Here is a 17,672-nt window from a genome sequence, read left to right as displayed (position 1 = left end):
TTTAGTCATTTTTGTATGAAAAAATGCCTTACTCTACATGGTCTTTTTTTTTTTATAAAAAAAAAAAAAAAAAAAAAAAAAAAGCCACACGATACATGGGTTTTTTTAAGTGAAAAAAAAGCCTTGCTTTACATGGTCATTTTTTGATTAAAAAGCCTTACTAATACTATACATTGTCTTTTTGATGTAAAGAAGCCTGACTATAAATGGTCATTTTTGAGGGAAAAAACACTGTACATGCTCATTTTTTGATTAAAAAAGCCTGCCTATACATGGTTACTTTTTTTTTTAATTAAAAAATGCCTCATCTGTGGTCTGCTTTTTAATTAAAAGAAGACCACAGATGAGGCATTTTCTAATAAAATAACCATGTATAGTAAGGCTTTTTAATATTTCAATTAAAAATTCCTTACTATACAAAGGTCATTTTTTGATGAAAAAAAAAAAAAAAAAAACGTAAAATACATGGTAATTTTTTAATGAAAAAATACACTACATTTGTCAGAAAAAAAAGCTTCCCTATTCAAGCATACAAGGTCCTTTTTAGTTTCCTTTTTTAAATGCCTTTTGATACGATTTTGGAGAAAAAAAATACCTCACCAAACATGGTTATTTATTGTGAAAATAAAGTTTTAATTTTGCAATTATTTTACAACACTTGATTTAAAAATCCATCCATTTAAATGGAGAAGACAAAATAAATTTGACATTTGTCACCCCCTGGTGGTTGAATTTATACACTACATATTCCTTATAAAATAGAATCAAAGAAAAAAGGGCGCAGTTAAGACGCATCGTCGTTTGCGCGGGTGGGGGCGAAGCTGCAGTAGATCCCCCAGTGGTCGCTGGTGAAGCGTCCACAGTCCAACTTCTCCAAGCCCACCAGAGCCATGTGATCGGGGGCCAGGCGGGGCATTTGGGGAGCGGACGCGGGCCGAAGGTACACGCGGTCGAAGCGACAGCGGCTGGTGTATGGGGCGCGCTTGTTGGTGTTGGCGCGGGTGTCCCACGTGTAGCGGCAGTGCTCGCGTCGCCCCAAACACTCCCACACGTCGCAGACGGCGGGCGGGAGCCCCACGGCCGCCACCTCGGCGTCGCGCAGGTTAGTGTCGCCGCCGAACACCACGCTGACATCGTCGGGCGCCTCCCGCATGCGTCGCATTACCTCACGCAGCTGCGTCACACGTTCGCCCGAGTGGCCTTTGCAGCTCTCCAAGTGCGACGTCATCAAGCGCACCTTAGAGCCGCGCAGCGTCACCTTGCCAGAAAAAAAAACCCGACAAACATTAACGTTTTCTTTCATAAAGTGAACTTTCCGATCTGGTTTCGCGCCTACGTTTGCGATAAGCAGGTTCCGCATCATCTGCGTGGTCGGGTAAGTGACGATCTCGCTCTCCACGAGCTTCACGCGAGACTTCTTTAGCATCATGCCGGTGAAGTAGCCGTCTTCGCCGCCTGCTTGGACATCACATATACATCATTAACTATACATGGTCAGTTTTTAATGAACAAAAAAGCTTACTACAACGCCGAACAAAAAGTATGGAATCACCAGTCTCGGACGAGCACTCACTCACACATTTTATTATGTAAAAAAAACTCGGATAAAAAGCTTAAAAAATAATGAATTAGTTAAAAAGTGCAACTCCTTGGCATTCAGAAACACAATTTGGGGTGGTCAGTGAATGTTACGTTTATAGAGCAAGTTCAGGGAAATACAATCACACCATTCTGAAGAAAAATATATGGAATCAATCCATTTTGAGTATAAAACACAGACACAACCAGTAAATTTCCTTTCCTTAATTGGGCCCCTGCCTCCAATTAGATCTGCTCGTTAGTCAGCAGTTAAAAACAGTGCAGTTATCACACCTTGGAGGGCTGCTGGACCAAGTGGATTCACAAGAATCATGGCTCCAACAAGAGAGATGTCTCTTAAGACCAAGGCGAGGATTATCAAACTTCTTGAAGAAGGTAACGCTAAACGTATGGTTGCCAAAAATGTGGGCGGTTCACAGCTGTATCAAAAATCTGGACCAAGGATAAACAGCATGGCAAGGTTGAGCATACTGGTAGACCGAGGAAGACATCCAAACATCATGACAAACAACTAAAGGCCTTATGTCTTGAAAACAGAAGATGTACAACAAGACAAATGAAGAAATGGGAGGAAGCTGGAGTCGAGGTATGTGACAGAAGACACAGACCTGTGCAAAATCGCCTAAAGGAAATGGGATTTTCATACAGGAAAGCTAAAAGGAAACCATCATTGACATTTAAACAGAAAAGAACAAGATGACAAACAGATTTTCAACTGAAGGGATGAGAAAGCTGTCTAAAATTTCAATGTAAGTTTGTGCACTTATTGAAGATTTAACCATGGCCATCTCCCCAGTGCCTTTGCCTGACATGCAGCCCCATTTGATGTCTTCTTCAGGCAATCACCTTTGTAAATCTCACTGGAACGGCACCAAACTAAAGTTCCAGCATCATCACCCTGTTAAGAGTCAAGAACCTGCATCGGACAAGGTGTCAAGAACCTGCATCGGACAAGGTGTCAAGAGTCAAGAACCTGCATCGGACAAGGTGTCAAGAGTCAAGAACCTGCATCGGAGTAGGTGTCAAGAGTCAAGAACCTGCATCGGAGTAGGTGTCAAAGAGTCAAGAACCTGCATCGGAGTAGGTGTCAAGAGTCAAGAACCTGCATCGGAGTAGGTGTCAAGAACCTGCATCGGAGTAGGTGTCAAGAATCTGCATCGGACAAGGTGTCAAGAATCTGCATCGGACAAGGTGTCAAGAATCTGCATCGGACAAGGTGTCAAGAATCTGCATCGGACAAGGTGTCAAGAACCTGCATCGGACAAGGTGTCAAGAACCTGCATTGGACAAGGTGTCAAGAGTCAAGAACCTGCATTGGACAAGGTGTCAAGAGTCCAGAACCTGCATTGGACAAGGTGTCAAGAGTCCAGAACCTGCATTGGACAAGGTGTCAAAGAGTCAAGAATCTGCATTGGACGCGGTGTCAAGAATCTGCATTGGACAAGGTGATGATGCTGGAACTTTTGTTTGGCGCTGTTCCAGTGAGACTTTAAATGGCTCAAAATTACCTAATTGCCTGGCAATGACTGCCACTGACATCCATAGACGTTCAATCCGTTTGAAGTGGGAGGGATGGCAGCGAATTCGTTCATTCGCTGCCACCCTCCCAGTTCAAAAGGATTGGACGTCTACTAGTGATAAACCAATTCCAACCACATTAGAAGCTTGTTTTTCTGTTAGTTGTTTCTAGAATATCCTAGAACCAATGTATCGTCAGATCATCGTTATCGTGAGCTTTGTATCGCATATCGTATTGTGAGGTACCAAGAGGTTCCCACTCCTACAGTATATCGTCATACATGGCATCACCTCATACTGTACAAACTTTAAAAAAGTAAGTTGCACTTGTGTAGCCCAAATCTCTCATGTTACTAATTAAATGTCACAACTTGACCTTCAATGAACAAATAGCTGACGGCGCGTTTCTTCAAATACTGCACGTAAGGTGGAACAAGCTCCTGCAAGAACACCACATCTGGAGTGTACCTACATGAGGAAAGGCAAAAAAAAAAAAAATCTTAAAAAATACAACAAATCAAGCTAAAAACCACAAACATCCAAGTTCTCTTACAGCACTAAGTAGGAGCAAAGGCCTCTGGCGCGCTCAGCCAGGTTCTCCATGTCCAGGCCGTCCACGTTCCACGAGATCAGCGTCAGGCCCGAGCCGCCGTCTTCATCCTCGGGAGGTTTTTGTGACGAGGCGGGACTGTCTCCAGTTAGGTCGATACTGCAAAAAAAGCTCATCTTAGCCAGCGGTCGACAATATAAATGGCCTGAAGTACTTTTAAAGCCGTCAGGTCCACCAAATTGCCCGAAAAAAAAAAAAAAAAACTAAAAAAATTAACTATCCAAAAAGTCCCCAAAAATATTGTATTTTGTTAAATGATGAAGGATACACTGCCATCTGGTGGCAGCGTTGGGTCTGGCTGCACTGTCGCTTTTACGACTGTGGAGCAGACTTTCGTCTGTCATGGATAAAGGACAGCTGCGCTCTGGTTTGGCCCACATCAGGTTGTAAGTTGTTTCAGCTAACATATGTTTGTGTATGGATTTGTATTTAACTCATTTGCTCCCAAAAATGTATAAATACATTCTATTTTTAATTGTTTCAGTGTCCCAAAGACGTATTTAATTTTTTAATTTTTTTTTTAAATAAGACATCCCTGGGGTTTGATTCAATTTAGCTAAAAAAACACAAAGCTGAAAATCCATTTTAAAGCAATAAAACTGGCCACTGGAGGGCAGTGGCGCATTCGGTAAGACCCGCAACCCGATTCAATGGCAACGAACGGCCAAGCCGCACGGGCAGGCGCCGGTGGAGGACAACCGAATGGATTCCAGGCGGCGGATGACCGAGTAGGACGCCCGGGATGCCAGGCGCTGGACGACCGGGCAGAACGACCGGGACCACTAGTGCTGCGGACGATGCCTTTGAGTCCGAACTGCTCGCGAGCAGAGCCCGCAGAGACTCAAAAAAATTCATCTTAAAGAGACAGACGACGATGAGGGAAAAGTTTAACCGGCCAAAACAGCGTCATCTTTCAGTTGGATATGTGTAAATAAATTGTTACTTTGCTATCAAAAGCTCCATCTGTCTTGTTGTTTATCTTATTTTGTAAAAGGAAAAAAATATTCAGATGCTTAGGATGTAAATAGCTGTGTATAAGTCAAAGTAATGTTTGAAATGTATGCTTTCACAAAAAGCTCAGCTTTCTGCTGAAAGAATAGAGTAATCTTTCTTTTGGTGGGTTCCATGTTTCTATAGCAATAGAACAGAATTTTCTCTCGGCCTTGCAAAATCAGTCAAAATCCAGTAAAACGGCCGGGAGCGAAGGGCCTTGCTCCGGTGACAATGGCTGGGAGTGAATGAGTTAAGTTTAGAGCTAAAGTTTGTGGAGTTGTATGTGAGTGATTTTCTATGAGAATTGTAACTACGTTAGCATTCGTAACATTTAAGCTAACGGGCTTTTGTGAAGCAAATTAGCCTTATTTAATCTAACAAAATGAAATATTGTTATCGGACTAGATGGACATTTGAACACCAGGTAATTTTTTGTCGTTTTGAACATAAGTGTCTATATGTGTGTTGCAGCTTTACAAATTGTAAAAAGTGAAAAAGGTAAAAAGCTTTAAAAACCACAATGGCCTTGTTTGGTGTCTGTCGAGTTGAATATCTTCACTGGAGACAAAATGGCCGACGAGACTTCAGCATCAAAAAGTCGAAATCACGTAAATCAGGTACGTTTTAACCCGGGGACATCCTGTATCTCAGTACCCACCTAACGTTATACTACAAAACAACATGTTTTTGAAGCCCCCAGCACCTGGCTAAGCACCCGGGGAAATAGACCACCTTAAGAAAGGGAATGTCACAGATGAGGCCCGTAAAATCAAATATGAAAAGAAAAAAAAAAGTTTCAGCCGCAGTGGCGAGACAGCTGGAATTGGCTATGAGGAGACAAAAAACGAGGTTTACTGTGATGTGGCAGATTGACCTGAAATGCCCTAAAATTAACCTCTTTGATTGACATTGACTGCCATAGATGTCCAATTCATTTGAAGTTCAAATCTAGCGAATCTTCATCATTCGCTAGAGATGAACTTAATTCAATTCATGCTTTTCTATTTATTAGTTGTTTTGTAGAATACCCTATAATAATTTCCTAACCCATGTATTGATAATGCATCTAATTTATATTTGCTTTTCTTAGTTTATTGATTACTTACGTTGATGCTCCAGGAGATTTTTCTTCCACTTTTTGTTTCTTAGTCGCGGGTTCTTGCTCTACAGTCCACTCTTTTTCAAATACTTTCTCCATGTCAGCATCGAAAAATGAGTTTAAAGCTCTCTGGGGAGGGAAAAAGGATTCGTTTAAATAAAGGCAGATTTGAAATCAAATCTAAATGTTGAGTAGTCTTACTTCCATGTTCCAGTCATTCTCTGCCAAGTAACACTGTGCCACGCCGTTATCGGTGCCCGTCACGCCGGCAAACTCATCGCAAAGGCGGGTTCGACTGACTTCCACGTCCCCGGCGTCGGACGTCGAAGCCATGCTGTCAAAACTTTTACTTAAAACTGATTGAAATCTGTTTTTAAAGTCAAAACAATAACAGATTTCATGACTAAGCTAGCTGTTTCCATTAGCCATTACGTGTAACGGATTTTACTTCCGGATGCTGCATTCAATTGCTCTGGGAAAAATAAAATTTACCACTACTCTACTACTGTATTTACGAGTGCGTCGTGTTCATGTGCTTTTTGTTTCTGTAAAAAGACATGGGACAGATGGACTTTATTTCGGCTTGCCGCGTTGGCAAAAATAATAATCACAAACACTTGATTGAAAAATGAGAATATTATAACTGTTTACCCCACGCTATTATTTAATCGTCAAGACAACGGATAAATCGTCAAAACTTTCTTAAAAGGTTTCTTATCATTCACAAGTCTTTGTATGTTTGCTCAACTCTCCGCCATTTTGAAAGGTAAAACGTCTCGGAAATTCGAGTTCTCCATTAGAATGTACGACTTGAGTCATACTCGACAAGAGGTATTTTCCATAATTACGACGTCAATTGAAGGCAGCATAACTATCGCGTGGAGCGATTAAATACTCCTTCCTACGAGAGGTGTCACAAAAAGGGAAGAATTGGACAGGCAATTAGTTAAAATAAATAAAACATTTGTGATTTTAATCATTTGATATTTTACAAGCACAGCAGCCTCCTTTAAATGTTTTTAAATTATCTTCGTATTTCTCCCCGGAAACATCTTCGACATGGAACAACTTCCGGTTTCGTTTGACATTGCTAGCAGTTTTACTCATAGTTAACATGGCTTCGCGGTCTTTAAATACGATAAAACAAATGTTTCGAGTTATGAAAGACACGCCGGGCTACGACAGAGTCTTGAGCAAGGTATGTCATGCATTCGAAGAACATTTGACCAAGCGTTTGCTTGTTTTTCTTTGATGTCTGTAGTTTTCCGGTTTTACCTTTCCAAGGTGGAGGTCGTGTCTGCGGCACCGGGGAAGGTGGTGTGCGAGATGAAGGTGGAAGAGGAACACGCCAACGGCTTTGGGACGCTGCACGGCGGCTTGACAGCCACCCTGGTGGACGTTATCTCCACCGTGGCCCTCTTGAACACCGAGAGGGGAGTGCCGGGTGTCAGCGTTGACATGAATATAACGTAAAGTCAATTTGTTTTAATGTTATATGACCCCCCCCCCCCCCCCCCCCCGACATGGACATCAACAGAATTAAAATAAATTTAAACCATCTGGTGCGCACCAGAGGTGCGCCCCAGATACAATATGGTGCTCTCAAGAAAACTATCGGTTATTGGTAATGGTTTGGTTATTGGTAATGCATCAATATATTTATAGTTGAGTCTAAGACTTAAGTAAAGCTCAACTAAATCCTGTATTATTTTTTAGCACGCCGAAACTGCTGGTGTCCGATGTGCACCTGCAATTTGTGGCCTATTATAGGGAACTTTCTGGTGCGCATCAAATAGTTCCTGGTTTACACCAGATAAATTTCTGGTGTGCACCAAATAGTTTCTCATGTGCATCAGATAGTTTATCGTGCACACCAGCTTGTAGTGCGCGCCACATACACTATGTTGCACACCAAATAGTTTCTGGTGCGCACCAGATTGTTTCTTGTGCCCATCAGATAGTTTCTGGTGCGCACCAGATCGTTTTTTATGCGCACCAGATTGTTTGTGTGCACCAGATACTTTTCTAGTGCGCATCAGTTTCTAGTAGGCACCACTTACTATCTGTTGCGCACCAAATAGTTTCTGGTGCCCACCAGATCGTTTCTTGTGAGCACCAGATCGTCTGTGCGCAGCGGATACTTTTCTAGTGTGCACCATATACTATCTGGTGCGCACCAAATAGTTTCTCATGCGCATCAGGTAGTTTCTTGTGCACAGCACTTTCTAGCGCGCACCACATACTATATGTTGCGCACCAGATAGTTTCTAGGGTGCACCACATAGTATCTAGTGCACACCAGATAGTTTATGTGGTGCGCACCGGATAGTTTCTAGGGTGCACCACATAGGTTCTAGTGTGCACCAAATGCTATCTGTTGTGCTCCAAATAGTTTCTGGAGTCCACCAGTTTGTAGTACGCACAATATCTGTTGCGCATCAGGTAGTTTCTTGTGCACAGCACTTTCTAGCGCGCACCACATACTATCTGTTGCCCACCAGATTGTTTCTCGTGTGCCCCACATACTATTTGGTGCGCACCAGATTTTCTTTTGCCATTAGGGGTTTCGTACCATTGGCAGCTATAGTCATCAAATCTATTTGGTGTATTGGAGTTGTATATTAATTTTGCAAATTTACTGTTAGGTTAGGAAAATGTAGAATTTAAATGTTTTGACATTCCGCAGGACAACAGAAAAATATGCCTAATTATTATTTAAATGTTTTTCCCTTAATTGACCTTGTAAATTGTTAACATTTTCACGAAAAATATATAAAATTATACGATTTTATTTTTTGTGACTTTTTAAACCCAGTACATTTTTTCCTTTTAAACTATATTGTTAAATGAGCTATTTCCCTTTTTTTTTTTAAATAAAAAAAAAACTAAATTTACCCCAATAAAATATGAATTGTTTTCCCATGTACAGTATGAAAAATTCTACATTTTTTGTCTGATAAATTTGTTTTCACGTAAAGCCTATATTTTAAAACTCTGCTTACTTTCCTCTTAAAATATAAAATGTATTGTCAAACAAACTAGTTTTCCCACCCACATAAAATACCTTTTCTGGCTGTCATTTATACAGCTACATGAACGCGGCCAAGATGGGCGAGGACGTTCTGATCACGGCGCAAGTGTTGAAACAGGGACGCACGCTAGCTTTTTCCACGGTGGACTTGACCAGCAAGGCCTCGGGGAAGATGATCGCGCAGGGACGACACACCAAACACCTCGGCAACAGCTAAACGCCAATGTCATGTTGAGATCTGGAACATGTACCATCAATTTTCCACCATAAATTGCCTTATATGAACTCTGTGCCATTGATGACGAAACCAATTCATCGTTCTGCTTTGAATTGAAATAAGTTTGTCACTAGTAGATGTCCAATCTTGGACTTCTTTTGCTGTCAGTGGCAGTGAATGAGTTAAAAAGTTGGAATTGTCGGCTGTCCAGGGGTAATCTAAAAATATTCTGCCCCTGAAGCCAGTTTGAGTCGGCATCATTAAATTTGGTGGATGTCCATAATGGGTTGACATACAAAAAAGTCAAGTAGCCATGTTTGAAAAGAAACCGTAAGTTGGCAATTTCGATTTTAAGAAACTATCCATGACAGCTATTTCATTGGAAAGTTACATCTTTTTGTGGTATTTTGTTTTTACAACACTCCATTTCTACACTAAATCTAATTGTCATTTTGTTCAAACCTCACAATATTTCACTTTTTATTTTTTTGAATATTGATAATAAAGTATTTTTAGTGGATTTTTGTCTGGATTTTTTACAACTCAATTTCACGTAATAAAAAGAATAGGAGACGTGCTGCATTGAGAATTTGTATTGATATATGCTCAGCAGTATTGATCAACAGAACAAAAATGAGCAAAATAAAGCCTCAAAGCTTCAATTGGACACTTTTTGAGCCATGAACATGAAAAAAAAAAATCTTTGACAAGCAATTTTATCCAATCAAAAAAAAAAAAAATGTTAGTTTGCTTTTGTTAGGTGCATTGTTATTCTCATCATTAACCAGCCCGCATCCCAAATGAAAACATCAGTAGTGATTCAAGCACAACACAAACCAAAACAAAAAAAATTAACTCTCGAGTCCAGAAAAGCAGCGCTAACGACACGTATGATTGAAGGTCATATTGTTCGTGGTGTAATTACAATTGTTTCACACCCGAAAGTTGTTTTCCCCGGAAACGACAAATCAACAAAAAACAACACCTCTTCTCCTGTGACAAGGATTAAACGACATGTCCGTGTTTTATCTCTCTCGCTCTCTCTCTTCCAAAATAACAGAAGAGTTCCTGCCTGTCGCCGTAGCGACCGATCGCTCCAAATCAATGTTCGTGCAGGTTGACGCAAAACAAAAAAGGATGACTGAGCGGGGGAGGAGTGAGGGAGAGAGAAGAGGGAGGAAGAAGAGGGGAAGAATGACAACATCAAAATGGCTTCTGAGAGGGAGGGGAGGTAGGGATGAAGGAAGGGGCGGGACTAGGGGAGTTGAGGGTGCCGCCCCTCCTTTGGGAAGAAGCCTAGTCGGGCATGTAAGGTCTGAGGTGGTCCTCGATGTCGCCCACGCCCCAGCAGGTCAGCTGGTCTTGTGGGAGGTGCAAGCACAGGCTGCACAGCTTCAGTACAGTCGCCTTGCTTTTCAGAGTCTGCGTACACAAACAAAAAACAATGGAAAACTTATTGTTTAAACTATTTCAAGACCCCCTCAAAAAAGTCACTAATATGGCAGTATTTTGGCTACCGAAAAAACAGACAGCCGCGGCTTACAGGAGGAAGGACAGTCGACGTGCAGGCAACACCTCCGACATGATTTCACATTTACGTGACGATCATCCGTCACTTTACACAAAATTTAAGGTTAGAAAACGCTGTCATGAACGTTTTCCACCAGATGCTAGAGTTCACTCCAGCGTGTTTTGTGTGTCTAGCCGTGGTAAAACAAATACTATAACATAAGCTTGTTAGCGAAGCAGATAACGTGGCTAATTAGCATGCCAAGATAGCTATCCTAATATTCGTACTATAAGCCGCTACTTTTTTCCTTCTTTTTTATACCTGTGGCTTATAGTCCAATTCGGCTTATTTGTTGATTCATTTGGGTGAATAGGTATCACTTTGACAGCGGCTTCATAAGACAGTCATAACTTTGACATGACTATCATGGGCATTACTGAATGCTAATGTCATTAAGTGTCATCCAGCAAATTATGTCACTAACTCCAAAAGTTAACTACAAAAGTGAGATGATTTGCTGAATAACAATATATGACATCTGTTATAAGCATTCATTAATGCTCAGGACAGTGTCTTGTCATAATTATAATTGTCTTATGACAGTCTTATGTCACCACTGTCGAATAAAGTGTTACCAAATACCATAACTAGCAATTAATGAAACAACTGGAACAGTAACTGTCGAAATATTTAGCCCAGAACATGAGTTGTGATTGTTATTTACATCTGTAGCGCTGCAATGTATGCTAGGAGGCATGTTGGACGATAACAGTGTTGACAGCAGAGGTTGACAGTCTCCCCCAATGGAGCACTGATGGCCAAATGAAGCTTCTTGAAGGAATGAAGCTTTGCAGCCAATTGGTATTGAAGATGAAACTGATCTAATAACAATTTTATTTCATTTGTTTCATTCTGCCACAAGGACACAGGTCTCACATCGTCATTTCGAAGTTTAGTTCGCTGTTTAACAAAGGCTTAGCGCCAACATCTTAGCGAGGACAGTACAATACAGTTTTTGGATAGTTATTTTGAAATATAGAGGTTATTAAGGGGAAATAAAGTGTCAATTACGATTCACGCGGAAATTCGGGTTACGTCGCCAGCATAGGAACGGAACTCGTTGGTAACCCGGGGACTACCTGTACTGCACACCACTTTAATGTAAAAGGGAAACGAAAGAGCGGATAAAGTATAAACACCAAACACCCATCTATGCGTTTATGGGTTAGCTACACCGTGAAATTAGGAGTATGGACGTTTTCCAAAGACTTTGATTATTCCGAGTTATTTTGATGGGAAAGGGAAAACGAGGGTGGAAAAGGGAAAAAGCACCACACGTCATGGATAGGGGAACTTTGTGTGGAATTTCACTGTAAGCCCCTTATAGTCAAAACCAGAGTTTTGTGGAGTTTATAGAGTAGTATTCCTGAATAATTTTTTATTTTTATTTTTTATTTTTTGTTAAAAATAGAAATTGTGATTTTTAGACATTTTTAAAGGGCTGTCAAACGATTAAAATTTTTAATCGAGTTAATCACAGCTTAAAAATAAATTGTAATTAATGGCAATTCAAACCATCTATAAAATATGCCATATTTTTTTGTAAATTATTGTTGGAATGGAAAGACAAGACGGATATATACATTCAACATACAGTACATAAGTGCTGTATTTGTTTATTTTAACAATAAATCAACAAGATGGCATTAACATTATTAACATTCTGTTAAAGCGATCCATGGATAGAAAGACTTGTAGTTCTTAAAAGATAAATGTTAGTAGATGTTATAGAAATTTATATTAATACCCCTCTTAATTTGTTCGTTTTCATAAAATTTGTAAAATTTTCACACAAAAAATAAACTAGTAGCTCGCCTTTGTTGATGTCAATAATTAGACAATGCTGATGGATGGTGCTGAAACCCATAAAATCAGTCGCACCCAAGCGCCAGCAGAGGGCGATAAAACACCAAAAAACAAGTAACAAATGGACAAGACATTTCAATCTGTTTGAGCGGGCATGTGCGTTAATTGCGTCAAATATTTTAACATGATTAATTACCGCCCGTTAACGCGATAATTTTGACAGCCCTAATTTTTTAAAATTCATAACCTATTGTTTTGCCTTCCTGAAATACGAATTGCGGACCTAAAGAGCCGCCCTACGCAGTAGAAAATATTTAAACGGTGTGTCAAACCTGTAGGTGGTGTCGATCCATGAAGAGGAACACTGACTGCGCGGGGTTGTTCATGATCGTTCCGGCTTTGTCCTTGCGAGTGAGCGCGTGCAAACACTGCTTCTCGTAGTCACCGTGCTGGAACTCAAACTTGGCCTGAAACAAACACAAAAAAAAAAAAAAAAAAAAAAAAAAAAAAAATCAATTTTCACACTAAATTCCAGTTATTTAACCCCTTATAGGACAAGTGACTAGTTGATATTGTTAATAAAAGCTAAATTGACAAAATTAAATAAAAACCAACACTGGTTTCAAGCCCAAGTAACACTAAAATTGGTTAGTTTTGTTCATTATATTAACATTGCAAGCCATTGACAGCAATTGACATCAAATTCTTTGAAACTGTAAAGTATAGCTGTGACTGATCACGCTCCAGTGTAATTACTGGCGCTGAACGTCCCATCCATTTTGGCCCAGTCTAAATGGATGTGATGTAAATGAGTGGTGGGAAACAAAAAGGCAAAATTCTTCTGAAGTCCAACAAGCAAATGTTCCACTCTTAACCTGAATTGGCCTGAACGGCTCGTCGTCGGCTCCCTTCCACCTGGAAAAGAGCAGACAGACGATCTTCTCGATGTCATTTCGCGGCCAAAGGATGAAGTCCATCTCCTGCGTGCAGCCTATCACGTCCTGCCGTGAAAAAGAACGCATTTATTCATTAAACCGTCATTTCACTTTTAAACTCCTTCTACGAGAGCGTACCCTTCGCATGGACTGGTATCTGGGCGCGTGGAGCTGCACCACGTCCTTGTGCAGGAGCTCTATGGAGCTCTCCAGGGAGTAGCGGGAATCCCGTACGCCTCGCAGAATATCCTCCTCGTAGTTGTTGGTCATCACCGGCACCACTTCGGCGACCTCGAAAAGTGCAGACTTCTTTTTCTGTCGAAACAAACAACGAAAAATTAATTTTCCCAATAGACGTTTTGAGTCATCTTGTCGGAGGGTAACCGACCTTATCCTTGAAAACAAAGGCGACGTAAATCTTGAAATCGAACTGATCGGCCAACGATTCCCGTTTCTTCCGCAGCTGAGCGCGGAGACGATTTCTGGTTTGGTTTCGTCGCGTGGTCGGATCCCCCATGGTCACGTGCGATTATGTCAACTTTTCTTGACGACTCACTCGCTTATACTACTAAATTTTTTCCTTTCGGCTGCGCTTATAGACGAAGCGCTAACCGAGTTTGTGAACTAACCACTCTAAAACTACAAACTGAAACAGGTCTTCTAACCAAACAAGATATCAAGTCATTTTGACGCGCTCTTCGCAAGGCGGTGGGCAGGGAGGTTTATGGTAAAACTACATCTCCTGGTTAGTTGTTCAAAAATCCATCGTTTTAAGACGCCGATCCTGCCCGTCTACAGGTTTTTTACGCGGATTTGTAAATAAAAACGAGAGCAAAAATGTGGCTGACTGTTGTTAGTAGTATTACTTCCTACAGTAGAGACCCATAACGGCGCTAGGTGAAATGGAGTAGCAGGCTAAAATTCGGGGGTGGTTTCACAATCCCTCATCCATGGCTGAGTGTGTTGGACCGGGAATACGGACGAGCATGGCGGGGAGACGTTGGCACACATGGAAGAAGTCGACGAAGGCTGTTTGACATTTTCCTCGCCGCTTTTTTTGGCTCGCGGCCTACTTGCTCCTGCTGGTAGTAGTGCTGCTCATGGTGGACTTTTAGCACTCGAGCTAAGTCGAGCTAGTGGGCTAAGTGTTGACTAAACAGCTATCGAAGCTACATTTTATCTCCTTAACGGCTGGAGTGACTTCTTTTCTCTTTTAGAAAGGAGGAATCTTCCCGGTTACGACTCAATCATCTTTCTTTACATGTCCTCGCCAGTGCTGCGCGATGCTAAAATGCTAACAGACAGCTAGCGCGTGAGCTCGACATTTTGTTTGCTAAGTCAAGTTAAGCACGCGTCAACAACTCGGCAGGGCTTATTTGTTTGACTCGGTAAACTAACGCAACCTTTCGTTCCGTTTCGCGTCTTTTAAAAGCTGGTAAGTTTAGCGGCTGGGAATCTTTTCCTGCGTCCGTCGGTCGGTCTTTTCGTCCGTCCTCGCCCTAACTGCTGCCGCATGCCATGTCAAGATAAATCGACGGTCCAGCTGGAGTCCCCCGTTCTTTCAGTCGACGTGCGGCGCAGTCTGTCTCCCGGCGGCGGGCCCATTATTTCGCGTCCAGCGGTTTTGTTCGGTTTACACACTCGGTACTTCGTTTTTGGTCGTTTTTTTCGGTTCTGATGATGACGGACACGAAAAACAACAAGCTACGCGAAGCCCTCCAGTGGAAAGCTTCTTCAAAATGGCAGCCCGAAAGACACGTGACGTGTGTTTGCTGCTGCGTCACGTAGGCGACGTAATGTGACGTAACGTAAGGCGTGGTTTCTGGAGCCTTGCTGGGTCACGTGAGCGAACACTGGCGTATTTAATGGAGTGGCGCGAGTTTTTAAGAAAACGAAGTTTCTTTCCTCAACGTCTTCGGTTAACAAAAGTAAGTCGACGAAATATTTGCTGTTTTCCCATTTAAATAACGTTTACAGCTCGCTATTTAAAGTTTTGTGGTGAATAAGATGGTTTAACTTTGAGTATTGGGTTATCGTGCTAGCCGTAACTGCCGACATTTTCTGTTTTTTTCCACTACGTTCTAAACTGCTTTACTGTTTTCACAGTAGGTTTGTGGAATTCACGATGAGTTTCGGTACCAAAGTGAGACAAAACCAAGCAAAGTCCAATGAAAACTCAAATGTGAGTAAAAACAACGCTTTTACTACATACGGCACCTGTGTTAGTTGTCGTAAATGAGAGCGGAATTAATTGACGTGATAAATAATGGACTTTTAAACATGGCACTTTTATACTGCGCTAATGTTAGACGGTTGCCTAAGCAATTTTCAGTTAAAATTAAAACGCAATATCAATACACCGAATTTCAATACCAAACAAAGCTAGACTCCTATCATCATGTGGTGTCAAATTCATCCTTTTGCTGTGAATTAATGTCCCTAGTAGACGTCCAATCCATTTAAACTGGAAGGCTTGGTAGCGAATAAATATTTGTTTGCCTGCCATTTACAAGGATAATTTCCAATTCATTGAAACTGTGAGGACTGCCTATGAATGCTCATTTTTCGGTGTATCAATACCTTAGACAACCCTAGAACCTTAAAATTTCAACTTTACAATTGTTTTTCAGATTTGCTCAACTACAAAAAGCAACATGAGCTCATCTAGACCATTGCTGCAGGTGCTCCAACCTTTGGCGGTCAACAGAGATCCGGGAAAGCCTTCTCAAGTGAGGATTTTTAGGATCATAATTAATTTTTTACATCACACAAGGTAAATTTTTGTGTTTTCGACACTGCAGGCAGGAAAAGGCGCCATCCCGAAGCGTAAACAATGGCTTGCCGAGCAAAACCGAGGTTTGAAAAGAGTGAAGATGGAAGTGAAGTCGACACAGACTGAAGATATTTCCAGTTTGGAAGAAGATGCTGCCAATGAGGCATATGAGCTTATGATCAAAGGTGAGAAGACATTTTGTGCTATTTGATGATTGCAAACATGAACTGAAATTTTGTTGTAGAAACTCCTCCTCCTGCTTACTGGAAAGCGATCGCAGAGGAGCGTCGCAAGGCTTTGTTCAATGTTCTACAGGAGAACGAGAAGGTGGGCTAATAATTCAGCGCCGGTTGACAATCAATGGTGCACTATAAATCTTAAAGCTAAAATTTGTCAGTTAACTGTCTCAATGTACCCCCCTTAATAGAAATCGACTTCATTTAAAAAAGTTTGACGCGCTAAAATATTTTTAAACTGCCCTTGCATCAACATCTACAGTAAAATAATCCAATTTTAATAAAACAAATAGCTGCACAAAGACATCGAAGCCAAAGACGAGCGGATTTCTCGTCTGAAAAGTGAAAATGAAGAACTGCGTGAACTGGCTGACCACGTGGAGTACATGGCAGATGTAATTGAGGTATGAGCCTCGCACTATAGTGAACACATGTGCTAAAAATGCAATATTTAACAACTTGCTGTTTTTAATCCAGAGGCTGACTGGGAAAGGACCTGAGAACCTGGAAGAACTAAAGGGCCTTGCACTCGACCACAATGAAACTCAAGAACAAGATGAATTTGAGGAGGAAGATGCAAGTGAAGTAGAGGAAAAGGAACAAATTGAGAAGGACGCAGAGGACCAAACATTGGAAAATGACACAGAGGAGCGGAATTAGCTCAAATATTTTGTTTGATTTGGTGGCTGCTCATGTTAAATGAAGGCTTTCGTGCTGGAATGTCTATTTTATCCCCCCCATGAAACTGTATTGTTTTTTTTTTAAATAAAGGTTTCAAACGATATTGCGTCGACTAAAATGTGAAGTGAATTCGTTTACTGTTTTGGGTGCAAAATTCTTTGGAGGGTTGAGCTCACAATTTTCAAAGTTTAAGCTGCTAATTTGAGACTTGTTGAAAATTTTTCTCGTGCGTTCTGACTATTCCATTTTTAAATCATTGCCTAACAGAGTGTGCATTTATGGGTCTAAAAATCATAAGCTGAAAGGCCAACACGATTAAAAATGTCTCAAATACCTTGGCCAATCTGATTCACCTGGATCATATTGTAAGAGGTCGTCTACCCTGATAATCTGCCCTATGTAAACTATTAAAAGGACATACACATGTGCTCCTATGTAAAAGTCAGAGGAAAGTAGGAAGTGCACCTCTGCCCACATTAGATAGTGGCAGAGTATGTGCATGACAAAAAAACTGATTCAGGGGAGGCAAGCAAGGCAGTGCACCCCAACCACTGGTGGCCAGAAATGTAATTTCCTATATGAAATTAAAAGACTTTGCTGGTAA

The 17,672-nt window shown here is 41.2% G+C and overlaps 4 protein-coding genes across 5 annotated transcripts; 2 read left to right on the top strand and 2 right to left on the bottom strand.

The window, feature by feature from the left end:
• Positions 1-594: 594 nt before the first annotated feature.
• tdp2b (tyrosyl-DNA phosphodiesterase 2b) lies at positions 595-6,533 on the bottom strand. The gene is made up of 6 exons (XM_057827576.1): positions 6,021-6,533; positions 5,827-5,948; positions 3,671-3,826; positions 3,494-3,585; positions 1,337-1,455; positions 595-1,258 (listed from the first exon to the last, which is right to left on the bottom strand). The coding sequence occupies exons 1-6, from the start codon at positions 6,150-6,152 to the stop codon at positions 785-787; spliced, it is 1,095 nt and encodes a 364-aa protein (XP_057683559.1). The 5' UTR covers positions 6,153-6,533; the 3' UTR covers positions 595-784.
• A 180-nt stretch (positions 6,534-6,713) lies between these two features.
• acot13 (acyl-CoA thioesterase 13) lies at positions 6,714-9,587 on the top strand. Its single transcript, XM_057827580.1, has 3 exons — positions 6,714-7,017; positions 7,104-7,288; positions 8,908-9,587. Exons 1-3 carry the CDS (start codon positions 6,934-6,936, stop codon positions 9,065-9,067), a joined length of 429 nt encoding a protein of 142 aa, XP_057683563.1. The 5' UTR covers positions 6,714-6,933; the 3' UTR covers positions 9,068-9,587.
• A 58-nt stretch (positions 9,588-9,645) lies between these two features.
• c22h6orf62 (chromosome 22 C6orf62 homolog) lies at positions 9,646-15,135 on the bottom strand. The gene is made up of 5 exons (XM_057827579.1): positions 13,767-15,135; positions 13,517-13,693; positions 13,319-13,444; positions 12,776-12,910; positions 9,646-10,489 (listed from the first exon to the last, which is right to left on the bottom strand). The coding sequence occupies exons 1-5, from the start codon at positions 13,893-13,895 to the stop codon at positions 10,364-10,366; spliced, it is 693 nt and encodes a 230-aa protein (XP_057683562.1). The 5' UTR covers positions 13,896-15,135; the 3' UTR covers positions 9,646-10,363.
• A 77-nt stretch (positions 15,136-15,212) lies between these two features.
• gmnn (geminin DNA replication inhibitor) lies at positions 15,213-17,146 on the top strand. 2 transcript variants are annotated; one of them, XM_057827578.1, is made up of 7 exons: positions 15,213-15,306; positions 15,485-15,560; positions 16,009-16,107; positions 16,180-16,336; positions 16,396-16,478; positions 16,681-16,791; positions 16,865-17,144. In XM_057827578.1, the coding sequence occupies exons 2-7, from the start codon at positions 15,504-15,506 to the stop codon at positions 17,045-17,047; spliced, it is 690 nt and encodes a 229-aa protein (XP_057683561.1). In that variant the 5' UTR covers positions 15,213-15,306; positions 15,485-15,503; the 3' UTR covers positions 17,048-17,144. The 2 variants fall into 2 exon arrangements, with proteins under 2 accessions (XP_057683561.1, XP_057683560.1); XM_057827577.1 differs by lacking the exon at positions 15,485-15,560 and having other exon boundaries at positions 15,229-15,306; positions 16,865-17,146.
• The last annotated feature ends 526 nt before the right edge of the window (positions 17,147-17,672 follow it).

Source organism: Corythoichthys intestinalis, chromosome 22 (genome assembly GCF_030265065.1).
Source record: "Corythoichthys intestinalis isolate RoL2023-P3 chromosome 22, ASM3026506v1, whole genome shotgun sequence".
Lineage (NCBI taxonomy): Eukaryota > Metazoa > Chordata > Actinopteri > Syngnathiformes > Syngnathidae > Corythoichthys > Corythoichthys intestinalis.
The sequence above is the reverse complement of the archived record's forward strand: the minus strand, read 5'-3'. Positions and strand labels throughout refer to the sequence as shown.

Bases quoted from the DNA above. Each gene is read 5' to 3' on its own strand.
- tdp2b (XM_057827576.1), bottom strand. From the start codon at position 6,152: ATGGCTTCGACGTCCGACGCCGGGGACGTGGAAGTCAGTCGAACCCGC. The intron at 3,827-5,826 runs GTAAGTAATCAA...CTTTTTTTGCAG, and splicing joins AAATCTCCTGGAGCATCAAC to TATCGACCTAACTGGAGACA. The intron at 1,259-1,336 runs GTAGGCGCGAAA...TTTTCTGGCAAG, and splicing joins GGAACCTGCTTATCGCAAAC to GTGACGCTGCGCGGCTCTAA.
- acot13 (XM_057827580.1), top strand. From the start codon at position 6,934: ATGGCTTCGCGGTCTTTAAATACGATAAAACAAATGTTTCGAGTTATG. The intron at 7,018-7,103 runs GTATGTCATGCA...TACCTTTCCAAG, and splicing joins ACGACAGAGTCTTGAGCAAG to GTGGAGGTCGTGTCTGCGGC. The intron at 7,289-8,907 runs GTAAAGTCAATT...TCATTTATACAG, and splicing joins AGCGTTGACATGAATATAAC to CTACATGAACGCGGCCAAGA.
- c22h6orf62 (XM_057827579.1), bottom strand. From the start codon at position 13,895: ATGGGGGATCCGACCACGCGACGAAACCAAACCAGAAATCGTCTCCGC. The intron at 12,911-13,318 runs GTTAAGAGTGGA...TGTTTGTTTCAG, and splicing joins AGCCGTTCAGGCCAATTCAG to GCCAAGTTTGAGTTCCAGCA. The intron at 10,490-12,775 runs GTTTGACACACC...TTGTGTACGCAG, and splicing joins TGGATCGACACCACCTACAG to ACTCTGAAAAGCAAGGCGAC.
- gmnn (XM_057827577.1), top strand. From the start codon at position 15,244: ATGGAGTGGCGCGAGTTTTTAAGAAAACGAAGTTTCTTTCCTCAACGT. The intron at 16,337-16,395 runs GTGAGAAGACAT...ATTTTGTTGTAG, and splicing joins ATATGAGCTTATGATCAAAG to AAACTCCTCCTCCTGCTTAC. The intron at 16,479-16,680 runs GTGGGCTAATAA...TAAAACAAATAG, and splicing joins TTCTACAGGAGAACGAGAAG to CTGCACAAAGACATCGAAGC.